This window comes from Bufo bufo, chromosome 3 (genome assembly GCF_905171765.1).
Source record: "Bufo bufo chromosome 3, aBufBuf1.1, whole genome shotgun sequence".
In the NCBI taxonomy this organism is placed as follows: Eukaryota; Metazoa; Chordata; class Amphibia; order Anura; family Bufonidae; genus Bufo; species Bufo bufo.
The window spans coordinates 658,244,410-658,269,708 of record NC_053391.1 but is presented as its reverse complement, the minus strand read 5'-3'; the positions used below and the strand labels follow the sequence as shown (position 1 = coordinate 658,269,708).

The 25,299-nt window shown below is 44.2% G+C and overlaps 1 protein-coding gene across 1 annotated transcript in view; it reads left to right on the top strand.

The window, feature by feature from the left end:
- Positions 1-25,299, top strand: part of CNTN5 (contactin 5) — a 626,057-nt gene that overhangs the window by 433,021 nt on the left and 167,737 nt on the right. Inside the window, exon 15 of the mRNA XM_040422478.1 lies at positions 21,985-22,105. Coding sequence (XP_040278412.1) covers positions 21,985-22,105 — 121 coding nt within the window. The remainder of the gene's footprint in view (positions 1-21,984; positions 22,106-25,299) is intronic.

Below are 25,299 nucleotides of genomic sequence, written 5' to 3'. Positions count from 1 at the left end.
TGAAAACTTTGCATATCAGGCGATGTTGGGGAAGAGCATTTTGCCTTTGCAGCTCAGGGAGGGCATGTTTTCCACTGTAAGAGTGGCTGAAGTGCATGCACAGTTTCCTGGACATTTTTAACAGTCCTTGCAGTTCAGTTTAGTTATTTGAAGAGCCTCCTTACAGTATACCAAACACAGAGCCGTACATTGTATAGTGAACTGGTTTTATAGCCCATGCTCATTCACTTGAATGGGACTGAGCTAAGCCTAGACCATGTCACCGAAGAACGTGATGTCACTGGTCTGGGAAGAGGCTGCAGCGTTCACCAGAGTGACACAACCACTTCATACAGCTGAGTGCAGGACCTCAGATGTTGTTGGCCTATCCTAAGGAAAATCCTAATAATGGAAAATAATAATGGACCTTAGCAGACTTATTGGTTTAGGCTTCTACCACCTACAGAAAGTAGTAATCAAAAGGTATATTATACTATATAGGTAGCCCATTTGGCTCCTATAGGTCCTTTGGACACGCCCTGCTTGGTCCCGTCATTTTTGATACTGGTAGTGAGACAGACATAGTGCACGCTCCATTTTTCCAACTATGACTGGACAATTTTCTATTTTTTCATTTTCCTTTTTTAATCCTAGTCTTCCCAAAGCAATAACGTTTTAATTTTTCCATTCACTAAGATGTATGAGGGCTTGTTTTTTGTGAGACAAGTTGTATTTTCTAATGGCACCATTTCTGGTTGCATACAATGTAGCAGGAAGCGGGAAATTCCATATGGGGTGGAATTATGAAAAAAAAATCTATTCCACCACAATTTTATGGGTTTTGTTTTTACAGCATTTCCTATGCGGTAAAATTGACCCATTACTTTCATTCTACGAGTCAGTGCGATTACAACTATACCACATATGTATCGTCATTCTTGTGTCTTAATACTGACAAAAAAATAAATAAATACATTTGGAGAAAACAAATGTTTTATTTGCATCACCCTATTTTTACCCCATACTTTTTTTTTACTTTTATGTGTACGGAGCTGTGTGAATGCTCATTTTTTGTGGGGCGATTTGTACTTTTCATTGATGCCATTTTGGAGTGTGTATAACTCTTTGATCACTTTTCATTACATTTTTTGTGGGAGGCAAAGCAAATAAAAAAATTAAAAAAACTGTGAATCGGCCATTATGACTTTTTCACCGTATGGGATAACTATTTTTATTTTTATATTATAATAGTACGGGCAATCCCATGATGCCAATGATGTTTATTTAAAAAAAATTATATGTATTTTTATTTTCATTTTAGGGAAAGGGGAGTGGTGATTTAAATTTTAATATTTTTAATATTTTTTTATATTTTAAAACATTTTTCTTTTTTTTCTTTTTCCCAAGGGAACTATAATAAGCAATCATTTGATTTCTCTCTCACATTTGACCACTGCATCTGAGGGGTTAAATGAGTGCGACTGACGTTATCGCCGATCGCATACATTAGCCCCGGGTGCCTGCGGTGGCTAGTGATTGCCGGCAGGGGATATATTCGAATTTGCGATATTTTACGAATATTTTGTAGAATATTCCTCATATATTTGCGAATTTCGAGAATTCGAGATTATTTTATTGAATGCGAAAAATCGGCAATGTAAAAATCGCGTAATGCGAATTCGTAACGCGAAATACCGGCGTGGGTCACTTATGCTAAATTTTTCAAGCTGGTATAAGTTTCCTGAGACTGGAGAAAATGGTTGGCACGGCAGAACATTACAATAGCTTTATATGCTTCAATATATTCGTGATATTCACAAACTAGAAGAAGAGAAGAATCATGTGTTCAGATGGAAATAAATGCTGAATATTCGATCTAACGAATATATAGCACTATATTCTAAATATTCGCGAATTCTCGAAGTGGCGATATTCGTTCTAAAAATTCGCTATTCGAATATTCGTGCTCAACACTAGTGGTGGCTATGGCATATTTAAAGTCCCGACCGCTGATGTATATGTGCGTAAAGGTGTTCAGGAACAGGTTAAGAAGAACACAAAATTGTATAGCAAAACAAAGCGCTCAAGTCAACGCCATTGATCAATTTATGGTAGAAAATACAGGAAGGAAAATAAAAACACTTCACGGAGTCTATGGAGTCTTTGGAGTCGCGCAACCTTTCAACTCCTCTTTTGATATTGTGTGATAAATATTTGGATTTAGCAGTAAGTAAGTGACTTTTGCACCTACTGTTATTTTTCAAAATATTTCCAGCTGAGAACTAGAGAAGGGGCAAGGAAAGTCATTTTGTTTGTGTTCAAAAATATGAATTCAATCTGGTCTTCATCATAAAGCACCGAGAAAAAAAAAAATCTCCGTACAGGTGAAAGTGACAGATAGGAAAGATAAAACACTGAAGAACTATTTCAGGTTCTGCTGAAGATTCATTTCTGTGAGTTTTTTCTTCCCGTCGTTTTCTGATGGGCAAACAATATTTTTTTTTTTGAAAAATTATTTTCCTTCCAAAAGTAAAGGTTGAAGTCAATTCATACGAAGACGAGTCGAAGAGATTACTCAGCAGTAGAGAAATGTTTAATTATAGGGAACATTTGACAACAATGGCTTGTCTTCTGAGTAGCCTTTCAAGATGCCATCATTCTGTAGACGTGTCACCCGGTCCAGGGAGCACTTCATAATTACTGATAATGCCACCTTTTATTCAACCCACCGGAATCTCACTCGTAGGGGGAACTGTAATGTTCTTGTCTAATCTCATCAGCCTTTCTTCAGACATTTGACTGCCGAAAATTATATGTATATGATGTGCCACGTGGAGTATTTTTAGCTTTTTTGTAGCATTTGCACTTAACGTTATTATGTAAGCAGCAATCTCTACAACTCACACACCAGGGAAATGTTGTAAATGGTGTCAGGACTTTGTTTTTAACAAGTGGAGTCTAAATGACAAATCCTAAAAAAAAGGATTTGACAGTAACCATTTCAGTATCTATTACATTGGTAAATTTATCTATCTATTATTGATCTATTATCTATCTATCTATCTATCTATCTATCTATCTATTATCTATCTATCTATCTATCTATCTATCTATCTATCTATCTATTATCTATCTATCTATCTATCTGTTTATCAATCAATAAATAAAAGCAAGCTCTCTGGACTACTTAAAGGGGTATTCCAGTGATATTAAGTTCTCTTCTATCCACAGGTTAGGGGATAAATATTAGATTGGTGGAGTCCTACTCCTGAGACACCACCAATCACCAAGAACAGGGGGACCATACACCATTGAAGCTGTCACGGCCTATGGTGTGCTCTGTGACACTGTTGCTGCCCGCGGCAACGTGTTGCTATGTGTGTATGCGGTGGCAGTGTCTCGGCCTTCTGGGTGATTGCTGTGACATGGTTGCCACGCATGTTGTTGACTGCGGCAACGTGTAGCTTTCCATGCGTGTGTGTGCGCTTCCCCTTTAAGTGGCTTCGTCCCCTTGTCTGTTGTTGGAAGGGTTAACTCCCTTCCTAGTGTTTTAACACTGGGTTTTTTGTGTGTGTATGTGTGTGTGTGGCTGCTTGGGCTATTTAGCCTTTGCTGGATGCCTGAAGCTGAGGGGTACTCCAGCCATGGTGTACAGGTTCTTCTCAAAAAATTTGCATATTGTGATAAAGTTCATTATTTTCTGTAATGTACTGATAAACATTAGACTTTCATATATTTTAGATTCATTACACACAACTGAAGTAGTTCAAGCCTTTTCTTGTTTTAATATTGATGATTTTGGCATACAGCTCATGAAAACCCAAAATTCCTATCTCAAAAAAATTAGCATATCATGAAAAGGTTCTCTAAACGAGCTATTAACCTAATCATCTGAATCAAGTAATTAACTCTAAACGCCTGCAAAAGATTCCTGAGGCTTTTAAAAACTCCCAGCCTGGTTCATTACTCAAAACCGCAATCATGGGTAAGACTGCCGACCTGACTGCTGTCCAGAAGGCCATCATTGACACCCTCAAGCAAGAGGGTAAGACACAGAAAGAAATTTCTGAACGAATAGGCTGTTCCCAGAGTGCTGTATCAAGGCACCTCAGTGGGAAGTCTGTGGGAAGGAAAAAGTGTGGCAGAAAACGCTGCACAACGAGAAGAGGTGACCGGACCCTGAGGAAGATTGTGGAGAAGGACCGATTCCAGACCTTGGGGGACCTGCGGAAGCAGTGGACTGAGTCTGGAGTAGAAACATCCAGAGCCACCGTGCACAGGCGTGTGCAGGAAATGGGCTACAGGTGCCGCATTCCCCAGGTCAAGCCACTTTTGAACTAGAAACAGCGGCAGAAGCGCCTGACCTGGGCTACAGAGAAGCAGCACTGGACTGTTGCTCAGTGGTCCAAAGTACTTTTTTCGGATGAAAGCTAATTTTGCATGTCATTCGGAAATCAAGGTGCCAGAGTCTGGAGGAAGACTGGGGAGAGGGAAATGCCAAAATGCCTGAAGTTCAGTGTCAAGTACCACAGTCAGTGATGGTGTTGGTCCACTGTGTTTTATCAAGGGCAGGCTCAATGCAACTAGCTATCAGGAGATTTTGGAGCACTTCATGCTTCCATCTGCTGAAAAGCTTTATGGAGATGAAGATTTCATTTTTCAGCACAACCTGGCACCTGCTCACAGTGCCAAAACCACTGGTAAATGGTTTACTGACCATGGTATTACTGTGCTCAATTGGCCTGCCAACTCTCCTGGCCTGAACCCCATAGAGAATCTGTGGGATATTGGGAAGAGAAAGTTGAGAGACGCAAGCCCCAACACTCTGGATGAGCTTAAGGCCGCTATCGAAGCATCCTGGGCCTCCATAACACCTCAGCAGTGCCACAGGCTGATTGCCTCCATGCCACGCCGCATTGAAGCAGTCATTTCTGCAAAAGGATTCCTGACCAAGTATTGAGTGCATAACTGAACTTAATTATTTGAAGGTTGACTTTTTTTGTATTAAAAACACTTTTCTTTTATTGGTCGGATGAAATATGCTAATTTTTGGAGATAGGAATTTTGGGTTTTCATGAGCTGTATGCCAAAATCATCAATATTAAAACAAGAAAAGGCTTGAACTACTTCAGTTGTGTGTAATGAATCTAAAATATATGAAAGTCTAATGTTTATCAGTACATTACAGAAAATAATGAACTTTATCACAATATGCAAATTTTTTGAGAAGAACCTGTATGCTGGAGCTATCCTCCTGTTCTTCATATTCCATCTGTCCAATGAGGGCCTCCCTTGTGGTCATAGAAGATGTTAGATGTTTTTATGGTGTCTTACGTTTATTGCAGCTATGGGTGTCCTGGGTTCCTGTGTGGTTTGTGGTGTGTGCTGTGTCCTTTTAATGTTGGTGTGGACAGCAGCACTTGTGCACGGGTTCCAGTCAGTGTGTCTGTGGCAGGTAAGTGTGTTACTGGTTTCACTTACCTGCCATCTCTATAGCTGTATGTGTTCCCTTCTCCTTGCAGCCTGGCATCAGATAGAGACTCCTGTTCCTCCATGACTGGGATGAACAGGTTGTCTCTCCCCTGCTCCTAAGTGAGGGATTACCAGGGCGACTTAGGTCCCTTTCACACGGGCGAGAATTCCGCGCAGATGCGATGCGTGAGGTGAACGCATTGCACCCGCACTGAATACCGACCCATTCATTTCTATGGGGCTGTTCACATGAGCGGTGATTTTCACGCATCACTTGTGCGTTGCGTGAAAATCGCAGCATGCTCTATATTCTGCGTTTTTCACGCAATGCAGGCCCCATAGAAGTGAATGGGGTTGCGTGAAAATCACAAGCATCCGCAAGCAAGTGCGGATGCGGTGCGATTTTCACGCATGGTTGCTAGGTGACAGTCTATTCACTGTATTATTTTCCCTTATAACATGGTTATAAGGGAAAATAATAGCATTCTGAATACAGAATGCTTAGTAGGTGATCAATTGAGGGTTAAAAAAAATAAAAAAATTAACTCACCTTCTCCTCTTGTTCGCGTAGTTCCCGGTCTCTTCTTTACTTCTTTAATGATGAACTACCAGCTAGGACCTGTGTTGACGTCAGATCACATGCTCTAATCACATGGTCCATCACCACGGTGATGGACCATGTGATTGGAGCATGTGATCTGACGTCACCAAAGGTCCTTTAGCCCACAGCTCATCATTAAAGAAGTAAAGAAGAGACCGGGAACTACGCGAACAAGAAGAGAAGGTGAGTTAATTTTTTTATTTTTTTTTTACCCTCAATTGATCACCTACTAAGTATTCTGTATTCAGAATGCTATTATTTTCCCTTATAACCATGTTGTAAGAGAAAATAATAACATCTACACAACACCTAACCCAAGCCCGAATTTCTGTGAAGAAGTTCGGGTTTGGGTACCAAACATGCGTGATTTTTCTCACGCGAGTGCAAAACGCATAACAATGTTTTGCACTCGCGCGGAAAAATCGCGGGTGTTCCCGCAACGCACCCGCACCTTTTCCCGTAACGCCCATGTGAAAGAGGCCTTAGGGTTTCTAGGAATCCTGAGTATGAGTCGTCCTACCATCGGGGTCCGCTCATACAGTGAGGAGTCAGGGAGAGGATTAGGGACGCGGTAGGAGGTGACCTGCTCCCTTATTACTCCTTTTGGCCAGGCTGATCCCCTTTACCCTTTGACACAGCACGGTTTCCCCCACTCCCCGCCGTGACAGAAGCCCTGTGAAATGAACCGATCGGCTGGTCAGGCATGTGCTCGGCTGCTCCATTCATTTCATTGGGAGATTTCCGGAGCTAGACAGTCGCTGTACTCTGCTATCTCCAGAAGTCCCACAGAAATGAACGGAGCGACTGAGCCTGACCGGCTGCTCTGTTCATTTTGGGGGGCTCCACAGAGTTCGGTCCTCGTGTTCTCATGATCGGTGGCAGTACCAATAGTAGGACCCCATCATGTGGATAGGGTATAACATAATATAACTGGAATACCCGTTTAAGAATCATCATCAGGCGACATGGTGCACAGGCAGTGCAGACCGCAATAACAAATGCAGCTCGAAATATTCTTTATTGTTCTATTTACCTTGAATAGTGTTTTCTCCCGGGTCACCCACCGCTGAGTAGTGTTCAGCAAACACGCATTACTGGCAGTAATTTATAGGCATTAGGGGAATGTGTCGCCTATAATTTATTGCTGCCTGTTAAAGCCAAGTAGAGACACATTTCTTTTTTTCTAATCTGATTTTATTTTCCTATTGTAGATGATTACAGTGGGCGGCCACCTTGCCTGAGCTGTTCTGAACCGCATTTAGAGATGTGCTTTACAGCAGCCCCATGGCCCATAGGCACAATAGACCTGAAGGGACCTCATTGATTTCTATAGGAGGTACTTCTAGGCCTACTCTATGACAGGGATCAGCAACCTCCAGCACTCCAGCTGTTCTGAAACTACATCTCCCAGAATCCTCCTTTCACTTCTCTGGGGGTTACCAGAACAGCCTAGAAAGTGCGCATGCTAGGAGTTGTAGTTTTGCTGACCCCTGCTCTATGATCTGTGCAGAGATCAGGACAGGAGGGAGTAGATCAACTGCGATATCACCTGTTGTGAATGGTGGATCCTGTGTTATCAATAGATAGCTGTTATCTGTCATTGTAATCCTGCCTGTGATGATATTGAGATGACTGCTGAAAAGTGATCTGTACAGAACGTGAAGTGGCACCTCTTCTTAGGTCTAGTGGCCTGTGCAAAAACTGCAGGATTTTGGATTTTTAAGAATTTTTTTTTAACACATTTTTATTTTTTTTACATAAAACCTTGTTTAAAAACAATAGGTCATTCCAGGTAGCACATTCATGGCAATGGACAGTTGTTCCAAATAGTTCCATTAAAAATACAACTCATCGTGCAAAAAGACAAGCCCTCATATGGTTACATGAGTGAAAGAATAAAAATGATGACTGATGAAAGGCGGGGAGGAAAAACAAAATGAAGAAAAAGAAAGTGCTGCAGCTTGAACCCCAAAATAGGTTTCACATTTAAAGGGGCACTTCCATTAACAGTTTTTTTTTATCACATATTAATACCAGAGAGTGAAGGGGGATGAGTGACTCACTTGGGGAATCACACATTATACTAATAAGGGCAAGGCTTTTCTGTGAGCATATATATTAAGGCCTATTAAGAGAACAATAGAGCTGATATACTGTTATACTAATACTACCAATCTATTATTATACTGGAAGATAAAGTTGTCCCCTCACAGCAGCATCAAACTGACAGTGGATTACCTATCTTTATAGGAGTTTTATCTCTCTGTCAGTGGCGACACTAGGAACAATATATAGGGGGGGCACATAAGATACCACAGTCAAAAATGGGGGGGCACTAATCATTTTCACCACTTAATTATACTACTGAAAAAAACTAAATAAGTATATATAAATAGGATTACAAAATACGAGAGTATTGCAGTATGCAGGGATACCTTTATATTGTACTAATTTAATAGTTAAAAGACAAGCTTTCAAGAGTTTTCCTTTCTTCCTCGGTTTTGCTTCAGACCTGAGAAAGCGAGAAACACTCTGGAAAACGTTTCTTTATAGTTTAAAGCAGTTTCAGCAAACACCAGGGCCACTGGCGTAGCTATAGGGATCGCATTTGTGACCGGGCCCCTAAGTCAGGGGGGCTCATGGGGCCCCCTCAAGCCAGGAGAGCCACAGTAAAGCGGGCGGCGCGGCCTGCAGCTGATAACTAAAATCATAGGGGGCGGAGAGCGGAGGCAGAGAGGCGAGCCCTGCGTCACGTGCACTGTGCAGGGCAGGCGAAGTGAGGAGGGGGAGTGGCTTCAGTTCAGGTCTCAGGAAGAGGAAGTTGTGTGCTGACCGCCGGATTGTTAGCCAACTTGCGAGGGAGTGACTCCTGTCCTGCGACTCTGCGACTGCGAGACACTGTTGATTGATATACTGAGGTGAGCCCGTCGCTGGCGGCGTGATAAACTGGACCGTCCGACTGTGGTCCTGGTCCGGTCCAGTGAGTGACTGTCCCTGAGTGAGTCCCCTGACCCAGAGCGCCGGTGAGATCGTGATAAACTGCCAGACCAGTCAATACCCCCTTAGGAAATCTCAGTCTCATCAGATGTGACTGCAGCAGGCCAGCAGCGATTGCTCATCCAGGATTAATGTGCACAGTGGGAGGCCCCCCCTTAGGCAAGTGACAAACTGCCCCACCGCCCCTCAGTCTTAGGCAAGTGACAAACTCAGCTCTGCTACATCTACAATGAGCAACTACAGCAAATGTAATGCCAAACTGCAGTTCCTCCATGTGATGCCTTGGATAGCTTCCACTGGACCCACAGCCTGTGACGGTCCCTGCTGGCTGCTGCCTCTTGACTGATAGGGCTGGAGGCTGGAGTCTCTGGACATGTTGTGGGGCCCTGAAAATCTCCCTCCTGCACTGCTGCTACAATGGTAGAAGAGCAGAGTACATGTGCTGCTACTTCTGGGTTGCAGTGACTCTGAGCACATGCGCCACTACTCAGAGCAGCAGCGCAGGCGTGCAATTGTCCTGGTACGGCGAGATATCCGTCCCTGTCAATCAAGTGGCAGGGGGAGATTCTTTGGCAGCGAGGACAGCCCCCCTGTAACACAGAAGTCACTATGCTGCCACAGACAGTGCCTACGGCGGGCCATGGTGACACAGTCGGAGGGTAGGGGGGGTCCCAAATTGAACTCTTGCACCTGGGCCCATGAGCCTATAGCTACGCCCCTGACCAGGGCTGTGTAAATAATCTCATATGTTAAACATGTCACTAAAGAAGACCAATGAACAGACGCTCACAGGCTTATTCACAAAAGGGTGAAGAGTTTGGAGAAGGGAACAATCTAGGACAACATAACTGGATAGGAAAGTGAGCTGAATTTTTTTTTTAAATTTCAAATCAGCCATGTTGTCCTATATTGTTCACTTCTCCAAACTCTTCACCCTTTTGTGAAATAACCCTGTGGATGTTGTTGGTGTGTGCAACTAATACTACTTATTCTGCTTTGTAACGCAGAATGCGGCGGTCAGGGGTGCGTGTAACGCAAGGTGCTCTAGTCAGGGGTGCATGTAACGCAGGGTGCGCTGGTCAGGGGTGCATATGTAAGTGTCCCACTAGGTAAAGGTGGGCACTACACAAGGGTTAATATGTCTTTTGCATTACTGTGATGTTTAATTATGCATTTCCCTGTGTTATCTGGGTGTCAGGCCTGTCAGGGTGTAGTTTAGCCTCCTAGACATTAGAGGGAGCTAGAGAGCCCTAAGTATATATAGGTAGGCCCAGACAGGGGAGAGTTAGTTCAGTCCAGGTGGCTAGAAGTGTATCCTAGTCAGCCTGAAGCTCCTGAGTCTAAGTGTAGCTCAGAAGATTACTCCAGAAGAAGTACTTACCTTCTGGGAGAAACCTGCAGCCCCCTGCATATAAAGCAAGGACAATACAACCAGCTCAGATAAGTAAACTGATGGGCAGAGGTACTATAAAGTAGGAGCAAGGGTCAATACGGGAGGAAGATTATTTTACCAAGGATTAAAGCCAGCATTTAGGCATCCGGGCCTTGGGATACAGCCAGACAGAATAGCTGTGGAGATAGTGCAGCCTGGACTGTGAAGCATTAATTGTTTACCCTCCAAGTATCTTGCAAGATTATACCTGCCATCATTGGATGTAAGCCTGCTTGTGGAACTTATGCTAAAAGGGACTGCATCATTATCAACTGTATGTACAAAGTTTGGACTGTTTAAAGTAAAGCAACGTTTGGTTCACTATATACCACCTGTGTACCTCACTTATTGCTACTGGAAACCGGTGTGCCACCGTTACAGGCACTGGCGTCACGATCCTTAAAGGGACCTTGCCCCAGGCACTCAAAATACCTGTAACATCCAGGGCACCTCATCCACCATCAGGCCTGGTCCCTACATACTGAGTGTGCCCCAGAGGAACTTGTGTCTACCTCTCCTTCACTGCCGCATGCCTGCTCAGGGTTCTCCAATACAGTGAGTAACCCTCGATTGCCCATAACAGTGACCTCACTATCGCAATAACCTGCAGGTCTGGCGTGCTGCACATGTAACGCAGGAGGCGCTGGCCAGGGGTGCATGTAACGCAGGAGGCGCTGGTCAGGGGTGCATGTAACGCAGGGGGTGCTGGTCAGGGGTGCATGTAACACAGGGGGTGCTGGTCAGGGGTGCATGTAATGCAGGGGGTGCTGGTCAGGGGTGCATGTAACGCAGGGGGTGCTGGTCAAGGGTGCATGTAACGCAGGGGGTGCTGGTCAGGGGTGCATCCTGCTAGACTGAAATACACAGGCATCCAATGACAGTGCTGCCCTCTCCCTCCCAGCCAATAGCAGCTGAGGTGGGCGGGGGAAGATTCACTTGGCTGCCGACTGCCGAGGAGCCCGTAGTGAAGCGGGCGGGCAGCATGGGCAGTACTTTCAGTTTGGCAAAACTGACAGATCGCCGCTGTACTTAGGGCCGTCTTTAATATTGATCAGACTCTGGGCATGAATTTACTTGGGCCCCCTGGATCCCGCCTTCCCACACCCTAGCATGCAATCACGCTCTCCACCACAACACACACAGAAAAAAAGAAATCCACACACCTCGTAGTGTAGTAAACTTTAATAATGATGAGTGGCCACTAGAGGTGTTCCTTGGCAGTAATGTAAATACTGCCTATTTTTCTGAAAAGACAGTGTTTACATTAAAAAGCTTGCAGAGACATGCTATAGACACCGGAACTACTACGTTTAGCTGTTGTGGTCCTGGTGACTATAGTGTTCCTTAATATAGAGGGGGGGAAAAGAATCAGCACAAAAGTATCAAATAAAATGGCTGTATCATTATTCTAAAAATTAAAAAAGCACAACTTCTGACACAAATATATATTATTTTGCAGATTACTTTTTTTTTACAATGTGCAGATAGTACTGTACTACTAACCCCTCCATCCACCCCTACATACAGGGTAATACAGCGCCCCATACCTCTTACATCCAGTGATGTCCCCTTTAATGTAGATGTTCTCTTTCCTCATCTTCTTTCAGACCTTCAGACCAGACCACCATTTTTTAGCCATTTCTCGTCTCTGCAGTTTGACAAAATAAAATCTTAGTTTACTACGTTTTCATCATCCTCCCATCTTCTACTGTGCCGCTGTGCTCCCCAATACTATACTGCAGAAACAGATAAACCCCCTGGTAATACTAGTACCATGCACATAGTGCCCATCAATAATTATTGGCACACCTTGCCCTAAAATAACTGTGCCCAGCAAATAGTGCCCCTGACACTAATAGTGTAAACATAACGTCCCCCAAAAATAATTGTGGTAAGCTGATACTGCGCCAAGGTGCCCCCACAGTAATAGTGCTCCCAAAAGTCCAACCAATAGGAATAATTCTCTGCTAGAGCACACATGATAGTAATAGTGTTCCTACAGTACCCCAAACATGTCCCCACTGTGCCCCAGAAGTAATAATGCTCCCATAGTGCTCATACTAGTAATCATGTTCCCCATAGACCCCCAGTAGTAATAAAGCCCACCATAATGCCCCCAGTAGTAATAATTCTCCTTATAATGTGCCAGTGCAAAAAATACCCCTTTTAATGCCCCCAGTTGAGCTAATGTCCCCATAGTGCTCCCATAATGTGCCAGTATAAAATACCCCTATATAGTGCCCCAGTAGATGCCCTCCTTGTCCCCCATAATTTTCAAGTATAAAATACCCCTTCTTAGTGCCCCCATAGATGAGCCCATAGTACTCCTCTCTCCCCTTCCCCATAGTACCCACTATAATGTGCCCCAGTATAAAATACAGCTATACAGAACCCCCCATATAAAATACCCCTTCTTTGTGGCCTCAGTAGAAGCCCCCATAGGGTTCCTCTTCCCCTTCCCCCAGATAAAATATGCCTTCTTTGTGGCCTCAATAGATGCCCCCAATAATGTGCCAGTAAGAAGTGCCCCCATAGTGCCACCCAATAATGTGCCAGTAAAAAGTGCCACCAATAATGTGCCAGTAAGAAGTGCCCCATAGATGCCCCCACAGTGCCTACCAATAATGTGCCAGTAAGATGTGCCCCCATAGATGCCTCCCAATAATGTGCCAGTAACAAGTGCCCTTATAGATGCCCCCCAATTATGTGCCAGTAACAGATGCCCCCATAGAAGCCCTCCAATTATGTGCCAGTAACAGGTGCCCCCATAGATGCCCCTCAATCATTTGCCAGTGACAGGTTCCCCTATAGATGCCCCCTAATCATGTGCCAGTAACAAGTGCCCCCATATATGCCCCCAAATCATGTGCCAGTAACAAGTGCCCCCATAGGTGCCCCCCAATCATGTGCCAGTAACAGGTGCCCCCATGGATGCCCCCCAATTATGTGCCAGTAGTAATACCATATAAAAAAAATAAACACTTATACTCACCGCCATCAGGCTGGCAGCGATGCGATGCAGGCCTCTTCCATCCTGTATCCCGCGCTGTACGGCTCAGGCAGCGCGATGACGCCATCGCGCCGCCTGCAGCGGCCTCTGATAGGCTGCAGGCCTAGTGCCTGCAGCATATCAGAGGAACGGGGAAGGGAGACGCCTCTCTCTCCACTGCCCCCTGCATCACTACCTACCATCTGTATCACCCCCCACGTCACCAGTGGCCAGTGGGACTAAAGAGGCAGTTGCCCCTTTTGCCCTGCGTTAAAGACTGTTCTGGCTGTACTAGCGGCGGCGCAGGACAGCGGTTTAAAGGGGAATCAGCGGGAAGACACGCGGGGGGGGGGGGAGGAATAACCATGGGGGGGGCAATTGCCCCCCCTTGCCCCCCCTGTAGCGATGCCTATGCTCTGCATTGACTGCTAAAGAAGGACAATATTTTGTATTACATTTTCATGGTATAGTGCTGCCATAGAGAAAAGGAAAAACAGCCAAAATTATTTAACCCCTTAATGACCACTGACATGTATTTATGGCAGTCTTTATTTGGCTTTATTATAGGTCGCCCATAGAAGAAGCTCTGCATGGGTCTTACGTGCCACGCAGAGCAGGATCTTGGCTTTCCCGTCACGGCCAGGCTGCTGCTTTAACTGTCCAGATCAGCAGAAGTGCTATTTTGGGTTGTTTAATCCCTTAGATGCCACAGTCAATAGTCAGAGTTACGGTTTCCCTCTCTCAGTTATGGTTCTTAGAATGCGGCGATGCAAAAACACTTTATTTTATTTTTATTTAAAAAAAAGAGTTTTAATTGCGCAAATGTAAAAAACGTAAGAAAAAAATTTGTGTATTTGTATCGCTGTAATCGTACTGACCCAGAGAGTAAAGTGTCCATGTTATTTATGCCGTAAAAATTAACAATGTAAAAACTCAATTGTAGTATTGCTGTTATTTCCTCTCCTCCCAAAAGAGTTAACAAAAGTTAATCACAGAGTTGTGTACCCCAAAATGGTGGCAATAAAAACTAAAACTTGTCCTGCAAAATGGGAGCCCTCAACAGATACATTGATGAAAAATAAAAACCATATATACAGTATCTCACAAAAGCGAGTACACCCTTAACATTTTTGTAAATATTTTATTATATCTTTTCATGGGACAGCGCTCAAGATCTGACACTTTGATACAATGTGCAGTAGTCAGTAGTGATGGACGAACATCGGCCGCGAGGCCGGCGAACCTGAAAAACCTTCAGGTCATATTTGCAGCCACCAAATACTTACTAGAAGTGCACAAATAGTCCCACAACATGGACAGTGACATAGCAGAGGGGGATCATTGACAAAAATTCCCACAAAAAATATGTATCTTAATCGGGGGACATTTTTATGCGGCTTAAAGGGAAACTCTCAAAAATGTGCCCTGCTGGAGCCTAGAAAATTTTTAGGCCACGGGAGTACAGGCCCCAAAAATTAGGCATTCACCTGACAGAAAAAAACTTGTGATGATGTGGCTGGAGGTACATTAGGCGGTCACTGGATAAAAATTTTAATGTAGGCCGCTGGAGTACAGACCCCAAATATTAGGCATTCAACTGACAGAAAAGAACTTGAAATGATGTGGCTGGAGGTACATTAGGCAGTTACTGGCTAAAAAAATTCTGTAGGCAAGTACAGGCCCCAAAAATTAGGCATTCACCTGACATGAGGGGCAAGCCAAGAGTTTCATGGCAAATTGTGCCAGCTCTGGCCACAGGTCAAGCCTGCACACCCAGTAGTCCAGGTGTTCCTCGCTACTCAGAGCTTCCACAGCTTAACCCGATGTAGTCGGACACCTGTCAGTCTAGGCGTTCCCTGAGGCTGGATCCGGAGGGCGGCTGACGATGGGTTGGCTGCAAGAATGATATCATATCCAAAGTGACCAACACATCTTCAAACCGCCATGTTTTTGCAGGCGCGGTAGGATTGGTACCCGCACCTGTTTCGCTGTGGGTGGAAATTCCTCTGCCAGCGCCCGCAACAGCAGAATGCAGCATCTCTCACAGCAAGGCCTAGAAATGCTGCATTCTGCCAGCCCCCTGTGATCCTAGTAACATGTCTGCCATTTTGTGTTTGTAACGGGGGTCTAAGTACGTTGCCACCCAGTACTGGTCCTTGCCCCTTTATACTTTTTATACTGGGGTCCCTCTTCAAACACTGGAGCATGAAGGCCCCATTTGCACTAAATTGGAAGCGGTGGAGCACCCTGGCTCCTGCTCATCGCCCAGGAGGATGTCGTCCTCCGTCTCCTCCCCCCAGCCACGGACAACACCAGGGATCCCTGAAAAGTTTAAAGTCCCCCTCAAAGCCTGCTCTTCTTGCTCCTCCTCCTCTCCCCAGCCACCATCCTCCTCCTCCTCCTCTTTAGACTCCTGCTGACTTGTCTCAGATGGAGTAGCCCCCCCTGGGAATTCATTCAGCATTGTGACTTCCTCATCTTCCAACTCTTGCTCTTCGACGGCTTGATCAATGACACAACGCAATGCACGCTCCAGAAAAGGCATAAGGTACGATGTCACTGATGGCGCCCTGGCTGCGACTGACCAGTAATGGTGATCTCGTCAAATGGCTGCTGAAGTCTGCATGCGTCGCGCATGAGCAGCCACTGGCGCAGTGAAAAGAAACCAAGCTCCCCAGAACCTGTCCTGCTGCAGAGTTCGTACAGGTAGTCGTTAACTGCACATTACTGCTGGAGCAGCCTATCAAGCATATACAAGGTGGTGTTCCATCGTGTCGGGCTGTCACAAATCAGACGTCTGATGGGCAATTGGTGTTGCCACTAAACATCAGTAAGGCGAGCCATGGCCATGTAAGATCTTCTAAAATGGCCAGAGATTTTCCTGGCCTGCCGCAAGACGTCCTGGGTATCTGGCAACGAATCGCTGCACGACTAAGTTCAGGACGTGTGCCATGCACGGTACGTATGTCATTTTGCCCTGTTTCAGCGTGCTCAGCAGATTGGCACCGTTGTTGCACACCACTTTACCAACTGTCAAATTGAGCGGGGTTAGCCACTGATTGGCGACTGCACAGCTGAAAGGAGTGCAGGACCGGTGTGGCTCTTGGCTTCCAGGCACAACAGACGCAGCACAGCATGGCAACGTCTCACCTGGGACGTCAAATAGGTTCTGGGGAGCTTGGGGGGCGCAGCGGAAGAGGCGGTAGCAGTGGAAAAGGAGAGTGAGCCGAGGAGGAGACGGAGGATGGAGTAGGAGGAGGAGAAGAAGAGGCAGGCCTGCATGCAATCCTTGGCGGTAACATCAAATCCACATGGGAGCCACGGGTTACATGCTTGATGGCCTTTATTTACAAATGCCTGAGTAGGCAATAAACCTATCTTGGCCCAAGTCCAATTAATATGTCACTTTTATTCGATATGCATTAAAAACAAGATAATATGCATAGAACACCAAAGTTCTTGGTTGTACAGACCATTGAAAACAGAAAAGTAGCTAGGACTTAAAAACACAGTCACCCTGCCACAGTCACCCTGCCTCAATATATCACACCCGTTGCAATTAGTTGTTCCAATAGAGGTTGTCCCTCTATATAGCTGCGGTATCACAGCAGAACCGCACACAACTGCTGCATAATACAAATGCACTATAATATACTTTCTATGTTAGGAAAGTATATTATAAGTATATCACACCCATCAATATATAACACCTATCGATAGCACACCTATACCAGTCCTTAAAAGGACTTTTGTGGCCCTATTAGCTAGAGTTTGGTGTCCCTAACAGCCTGTCCCTGCTCCACAAAGCAACCTCTCCCTATACTGGCAAAACACAGAATGTAAAATAGATGCCAGATCCGGTTCTTTGATAGGGTGGGGGGGTGTCCATTTACTGAAACGTCTCAATTGACTGTCCTGTCCCACCTGATGGATGTGTCATGGGTCAAAGTTTGGCGCAATGCAAAAGAATATGGCGCTGGCGGACATCGCCATATGTTTCCATTTTCGGCGAACCGTGATCGTGCAAAGTTAGCCACCCCCCACCAGACCACACTTGAGACATTTGAAACATAATTACGACTTTTGAAGCATATTTGCGACATTTCCAGGGGGAAATTGCAACTTTTGTCTCAGACTCGGGATGTTTTTGTTATTGTTTTGTATTTGTTGAATGTCAATTTACTGACAAAACCCTGTAGTTTAGCTCAGTTATATCATCCTGGTTTAATACTTACCCGTCACTTGTTCCCACAAGTTGGTTTTCCTTTCAAAATTGTGACTTTTTGACCAAAAGTCGCATCTTTCTGCCATAAATGCGACTTTTTACACAAAACACTACCACATAAGCCGGCTTAATTGTTCTTAACAATTTGAGACATTTCTGTAGATCAGAGGGTGATAAATGAGGCGTAATATGCAGCAATTTGATAGCCCCACCCACTTTGACATTTAGAACTCATTTCTGTTGTGATGCATTCTTTATGGTAAAAATTCTGGAGAAAATAGTTGAAATATTTGGCGCAAATCAAAATGCCATTGTTTTTGGTTCATTTTACGCCATAATTCTGGTGCAACATGCTTAGTAATTGTCCCTCAATGTGTCCTGCCTACAGTCAAGCCTGGTGGTTGGGGTGTCATGGTTTGGGGCTGCATGAGTGCTGCCGGCTGTGGAGAGCTACAACTCATTGAGGGAACCATTAATGCCAACATGTACTGTGTCATACTGAAGCAGAGCGTGATCTCCTCCCTCCGCAAACTGGGCTGTAGGGCAGTATTCCAACATGGTAATGATCCCAAACACCTCCAAGACGACCACTGCCTTGCTTAAGAAACTGAGGGTAAAGGTGATGGACTGGCCAAGCATGTCTCCAGACTTAAACCCTATTGAGCATCTGTGGGGCATCCTCAAACAGAAGGTGGAGGAGCACAAGGTCTCTAACATCCACCAGCTCCATGATGTCATCATGGAGGATGGAAGAGGATTCCAGCAGCAACCTATGAACCTCCAGGGAACTCCGTGCCCAAGAGAGTTAAGGCAGTGCTGGAAAAAAATGGTGGCCACACAAAATATTGACACTTTGGCCACAATTTGCCCATTTTTACTTAGGGGTGTACTTACTTATGTTGCCAGCAGTTTAGACATTAATGGCTGTGTGTTGAGTTCTTTTGAGGGCACACCAAATTTACACTTTTATAAAGGCTGTACACTGACTACTTTACATTGTATCAAAGTGTCATATCTTCAGTGTGGTCCCATAAAAAGATAGAATAAAATATTTACAAAAATGTGAGGGGTGTACTCACTTTTGTGAGATACTGTATAGTGCATACAGGGAAAAGAGCTTCCTAACAGTTTTATGCCCTTTTTTGGTGTAAACTTGTTGCGTGACCCCGTTTTTTGCGACTTTTAAACGCAAGTGTGACTATATTTCTCACACAGGCATGTTTACGTTGTTTGACAAAAAGCAGTATCGAGGGAGTGGAGGGGACTGGACCAGGGCCGGAATTCCGGCCCTGCCAAACTTATTCCTTTTATGTCGGGAAAAAGCCGTAAAAGTTGCCGAAAAACTACTCCAACCAAAGAAGCTCCTAATTTTTGACGAGTTAAGAGACAGTTTAATAGTGATTCTAATTATTTAATATGACAGTAAGGCCCCCCCACCCCCAATTTTTTCTGGAACAACCCATTTATGATGTACAGATACTGTATATACTGTTTATTTCATTGTTGGTCTAATCACTGGTGCTGCATCAGGATAACCTGACGACAATTGTTCATAGCAGCTAATTAAGAGCTGACAAGTATTGTGACTTGCTAATTAACTCCTCGGCATTGCATCGCTCGTTAAGAGGCGCTTATACATATGTATAACAAGTTCAGCTGATCGGACGTGCGCTGATGGTATCTGTTAAACACACGCATCAAATATGGACACAATGGAGCGGTAATACAGAGGCCTGTCTTATCAAACTAACACCCCACACACATAATGAACAGTTAATTAAAGACACCCTCCATATACAGTACATTGTGCTATGCCTTGCTCACAAAAAAAATAAAAAATTCGCTACAAATCTGCCCTTTACTATCAGAATACTGAAATCATAGTAAGCTTTGACAATTAGAACTCGGCAGAAGGATCCTTGGAGGCTGAATGCTCAACCAATAAGAACAAAGAATGCATTCAGATCAGCCAATCAGAATGCAGGGTCTTTAAGCAGGGGTGGATGTAGAGGTGTTGGGCAGTGGCAATACAGCACAATTGGAGGCAGCTGATGGTCTGTACAGCTCACATTAAAGGAGCTTTGCTTAAAGGGGTAGTCTAAGATTTTTTTTTAAATCTCTCTACTTCAACCTCCAGTACCTGTAAAGAAAAATCCATACTTACCTGCTCCCTGGTGCTCCATTCTGGCTCTGTGGTTCTTGGTTTCTCTTCACTGGACTTCCGCATGGATGGGGTCCTGTGCACCACTGCATCCAGTGTCTGGCCTCAGCGGTGATGTTTCTCAAAGGAGTTGGAATGGAGTAAAGGTGTTTTCTGAGACTTTTATACTGATAACCTATCTTCAGGATAGGTCATCACTATCTGATCGGTGGAGGTCTAACACCCAGGACACCCAATGATCAGATATTTGGAAGGCCCAGGTGCATGTAGTAGTGCCGTGGCCTTTCTGCTCACAAAGCACAGTGTAGTACGGTACATTGTATAACAGCTGTGCTTGTTATTACGCTCAGCTCCATTTACTTCTATGGGGCTGAACTGCGGCTAGGCCATGTGACTGATGAACGTGACGTCACATGGTCTAGACAAAGCTGGAGAAGACCCAGCACTATTGTGAGAACCATTGCCTTCTCAAACATTTGATCGGCAGGGGTCCCGGGTGTTGGACCCCCACTGATCAGATACTGATGACCTATCGACATGCAAGTGCTGCTGCCTTTTTGATCTACTGTCTTGATCCAACATTCATGACTAGTCTGGGAAACCCCTTTAATAGGAGCCACACAAATATCAACTGCCTCTGTCTGCGCAGTGTAGACACTGCCCTACTTCTCTGCCCCTGAGCCCTTAAGGCCCCTTGCAGACGAGTGTGACAGGGAAAACCGTGCGAGTGCGTGCGCAATTTCAGTCAGTTTTGACTGCGATTGCGTTGCGTTGCTCAGTTTTTTCACGCGAGTGCAGTGTGTTTTGCACAATTTACTAAGCATTCTGTATTAAGAATGCTATTATTTTCCCTTATAACCATGTTATAAGGAAAAATAATACAGTAAATTGACTTTTATCAATTTACTAACATCATCTCCTAAAAACCATGTGTGAAAATTGTATTGCATCCGCACTTGCTTGCGGATGCTTGCGATTTTCACGCAGACCCACTTCTGCTTTGCGTGAAAAACTCAGAAAATAGAACATGCTGTGATTTTCATGCAACGCACAAGTGATGAGTGAAAATCACCGCTCATCTGAACAGCCACATTGAAGTGAATGGGTCCAGATTCAGTGCGGGTGCAATGCGTTCACCTCACGTGGAAAACTCGCCCGTGTGAAAGGAGCCTAATGTTTACCTTTTTTTTAATATTGCATTGTACTCATTTTTAGCTAAAATTCATTTTCTGTACAGAGCTGACATGCTCTAAAAGCAGCCTCTGAATTTTTTGTATTTTCCGTCAGACCAGGAGCTGTCGGACTCCTTATCTCTGCTCTCTGACCTTATAAACACTCATTATAGCTCAGTTCTTATTTTACTGATATGAATGTGGCTTCAATAAGTGTTTATGACCTCTCAGTAGTTTAGAGATAAGGGTAATTAGATGACCGGCACAAATTGAAAGTACTAGTCACACAATTATGCTACATGCACACAACCGTATGTGTTTTGCGGTCCGCAAATTGTGGATCCGCAAAAAAAAAAACTGATGCCATCTGTATGCCATCCGTTTTTTTTGCAGATTCATTGTAACAATGCCTAAAACGGACAAGAACAGGACATGTTATATTTTTTTTTGCAGGGCTACGGAACGGACATACGGATGCGGATAGCACAGGGTATGCTGTCCGCATTTTTGCGGACCCATTGAAATGAATGGGCCTGCATCCTATCCGCAAAAAAAAAACGGAACGGAAACAAACAACGTTCGTGTGCATGTAGCCTTAGAAAAACAGTTAACTCTTCGTGACAGAAAAGCTCAATATTTTTTATATTATTATTATATTATAGCTAAAAATTTGTAACATGCATACCTAAAAAAAAATTGCCTCCGAAGATGTACATAGCCTTTAACGAACCTCACATTCTGATTATTTAGATTCTTTCACTTTATATTTTTTTTTGCTCCCATTTTTGCAAAACTGCTACCCCAAAAATGTTACAAAATTGTCAGGTGTGAATACATTGCTACAAGGCGACTATTCATCATGTGATTGCTGCTGTGCTCTCTCTAGCTACAATATTTCACAGCTGTAGATATTTACATTTCTAATGCACTAAACTGGGCGTTCCCTTCTTTTCCAGCAAGCGTCATCGGCCGATTTAATGATTAGAAACATCCTCCTGGTGCATGCTGGGAGATACGGCTGCAGGGTGCAGACCACGGCTGACAGTGTATCGGATGAGGCAGAACTGCTTGTTCGGGGTGAGTATGCTGACACGTCTCCCTTGATTTATGGCCTAGTCGCGCTGGCGCTGGATTGTGTGCGCCATGTGACAGAGGAATGTTTGTAATTAGCGGAAATAAAAGATGAAGATTTACAATGTAACAAATAGCAGGCGTTTGATGCACATTATCTCTGTGATGAACAGTAATTACATTTTCATGCACATTTATGTGTCAGCAGAATACACTAATGAATCAATGTAGATCAGGCACGCTCAACCTGCGGCCCTCCAGCTGTTGTAAAACTACAACTCCCACAATGCCCTGCTGTAGGCTGTTCGGACATGATGGGAGTTGTAGTTTTGAAACAGCTGGAGGGCCGCAGGTTGAGCGTGCCTGATGTAGAGTATACCGGGTGACTCCTCTACAGTGGATGTGGAGTCAATGAGAATCATGGCGTTCAATGCATGTGAACTAGTATGGTATATCTGGAAGACACTAGCGCCTTTACAACCACCTATTGCAACCTGTACTTTCGCTGCGGTACCGCTCCTGCTGCCTGTATGTAATGAATGCAACGCTATAGGTCAGGTTCCACGCAACGCTCGCACCCCTCTCTTGCTGGTGTACCGTATTAGAATGTATGGGCTCCAATGAGCCGAAGTCAGTTATTCACAAAGTCGCGTGTGACTTCGTAGTTGATTTTTAAAGTGGAAAACCAATTTAAAACTTGAAACCGAACTCGGCTTCAGTTCCGAGGTACTAGTCGTTACCGAAGCCGAGTTCGGTTTCAAGTTCTAAATTGGTTTTCCACTTTAAAAATCAACTACCGAAGTTATTCAACGAAGTCACCCGCGACTTTGTGAATAACTGACTTCGGCTCATTGGAGCCCATACATTCTAATATATTACGGAGACTGATGTCCACACAGTATTATTCCAAAGCTGTGAACGAAGCGACGTTTGTTTCCCTTAACACTAATACATACAGTTTGTTACAATGATATTTAAATACCTTGTTCCGCTATGCTCTTCCTCCCGTCCACGCCCCTTTTCCACTCTAAGATACCGTTGCTTATCTCCAGGGTGTGGTAGGTAAGTGCTGTTTTTCGGAGTGTGCCCAGGCCAGTGGCTCAGCTCCGTTCCTATGTTCAATGTTCTCGCTCACATGGAACGCTAAGTGACGTCACTTAGGGAACTACTGCTGCCTAGAAGTGTCAAACTCCTACGCGTTTTGTATAGATCTCTATCCTTCAGGGACAATAGATAATAGACAGATAATAGATACAGATATAGGCCTCTTGCACACAAACATAAGGGCTCCGTGCCCGTGCTGCGGGCCGCATACGGCGGTTCCGCAATACACGGGACACCAGCCATATGCACTCCGCATAACGGATGCGGACCCATTCACTTGAATGGGTCCGCAAATCTGGATATGCGGTGCGGAACGGAAGCACGAAACGGACGCACTATGCGGTTCTGTTCCGTGCTTCCGTTCCACTAAAAGATAGAACTTGCTCTATCTTTTTGCAAAACGGATGGATCACGGACCCCATTCAAGTGACTGGGTCTGCGTTCCGCATGCGGCTGCCCCACTGTCTTGCCCTTACATTCGTGGGCAAGAGGAGATAGATAGATAATAGATAGATAGATAATAGATAGATAGATAGATAGATAGATAGATATGAGATAGATAGATAGATAGATAGATAATAGATAGATAGATAATAGATAGATAGATAATAGATAGATAGATAATAGATAGATAGATATATAATAGATAGATAGATAATAGATAGATAGATAATAGATAGATAGATAATAGATAGATAGATAGATAATAGATAATAGACCTTTCTCTACATGATAAATGCTATTTGCCGAAGTGACACAACCCCTTTAAGGGCATCTGTCAGCAGTTTTGTTCCTATGACACTGGCTGACCTGTTACATGTGCGCTTGGCAGCTGAAGGCGTCTGTGTTGGTCTCATGTTCATATGTGTCTGCATTGCTGAGAAAAAATATGTTTATGCAAATGAGCCTCTAGGAGCAACAGGGGCGTTGCTGTTACACCTAGAGCCTCCGCTCTCTCTCCAACTGCCGCGGTCTCTGCACTTTGATTGACAGGGGCAGACATGATAATGTTCTCACTGCCTAGTCCTGTCAATTAAAATGCAGGGTACACGGCAGTTGCAGAGAGAGCAGAGTCTCTAGGTGTAACGGTAACGCCCTCGTTGCTCCTAGAGGCTCATTTGCATATATTAAAACATCATTTTTCTTAGCAATGCGGACACATATGAACATGGGACCAACACAGATGCCTTCAGCTGCCAAGTGCACATGTAACAGGTCAGCCAGTGTCATAGGAACAAAACTGCTGACAGATACACTTAAGCCTATGATTTTTTTGTTTCTACACCTGCTTGCAAAAATCGCCTACCTAGCTGTCTTTTTGTTTTTGATAAAAAAGACCATCTGCATTGTGTAATCGCTAGAAATATATTGCGAAGAACGCCGTCCATCTGGATAATGTTTCATGCTACAGTAAACCTGGATAAGAACGTACTGCGCAGAATAGATGCAAACACCTACACGCTATATATTCCCAGCAATGAAGCTGAAGGTGTAGTGTAGTGCACGGTAATTACTGGTTTAGATATCAGCTTTCATACACCGCATCAGCTGCTTCACTGAACATGGCATTTCTGTTCTTAACAGTCCATCATAACGTATCTGCTTTATAGCAGTTGCAGCTTTTTTTTCCCTGATACACAGCTCCAAATCCCCTGAAACGACATAGAGATTTAAAAAGAAGTGCTATTTCACTAACTTTCACAACAGATTAGCATGACTAAAACTGCTGACACAAAATAAAATGTTATTATTTTTTTCAAAAGTTTTTGTTTACTTTAAAAAAAAAAAATTTCAATTAAAATGCTACGAATTTTGTATCGTTTTAATCGTATTGGGCTGTCAATAGTGCAGCATGGCCAAAATTGCTGACAGATTCCCTTTAAAGGGGTCCTCTGGGATTTTCATATTAATGGCATATCCTCAGGATAGGTCATTAATATGAGATTGGTGGGGGTCCACCTCCAACTCCTGAGGAGCTCTGGTAAGAACCACAGCCTCCTCACAGCTTACCAAGCACAATGCAATCCATTTAATAGAGGCTGTGCTTGGTATTGTATCTCAGTCACATTCAGTTGAGCCTAGGTCACGTGTCCAAT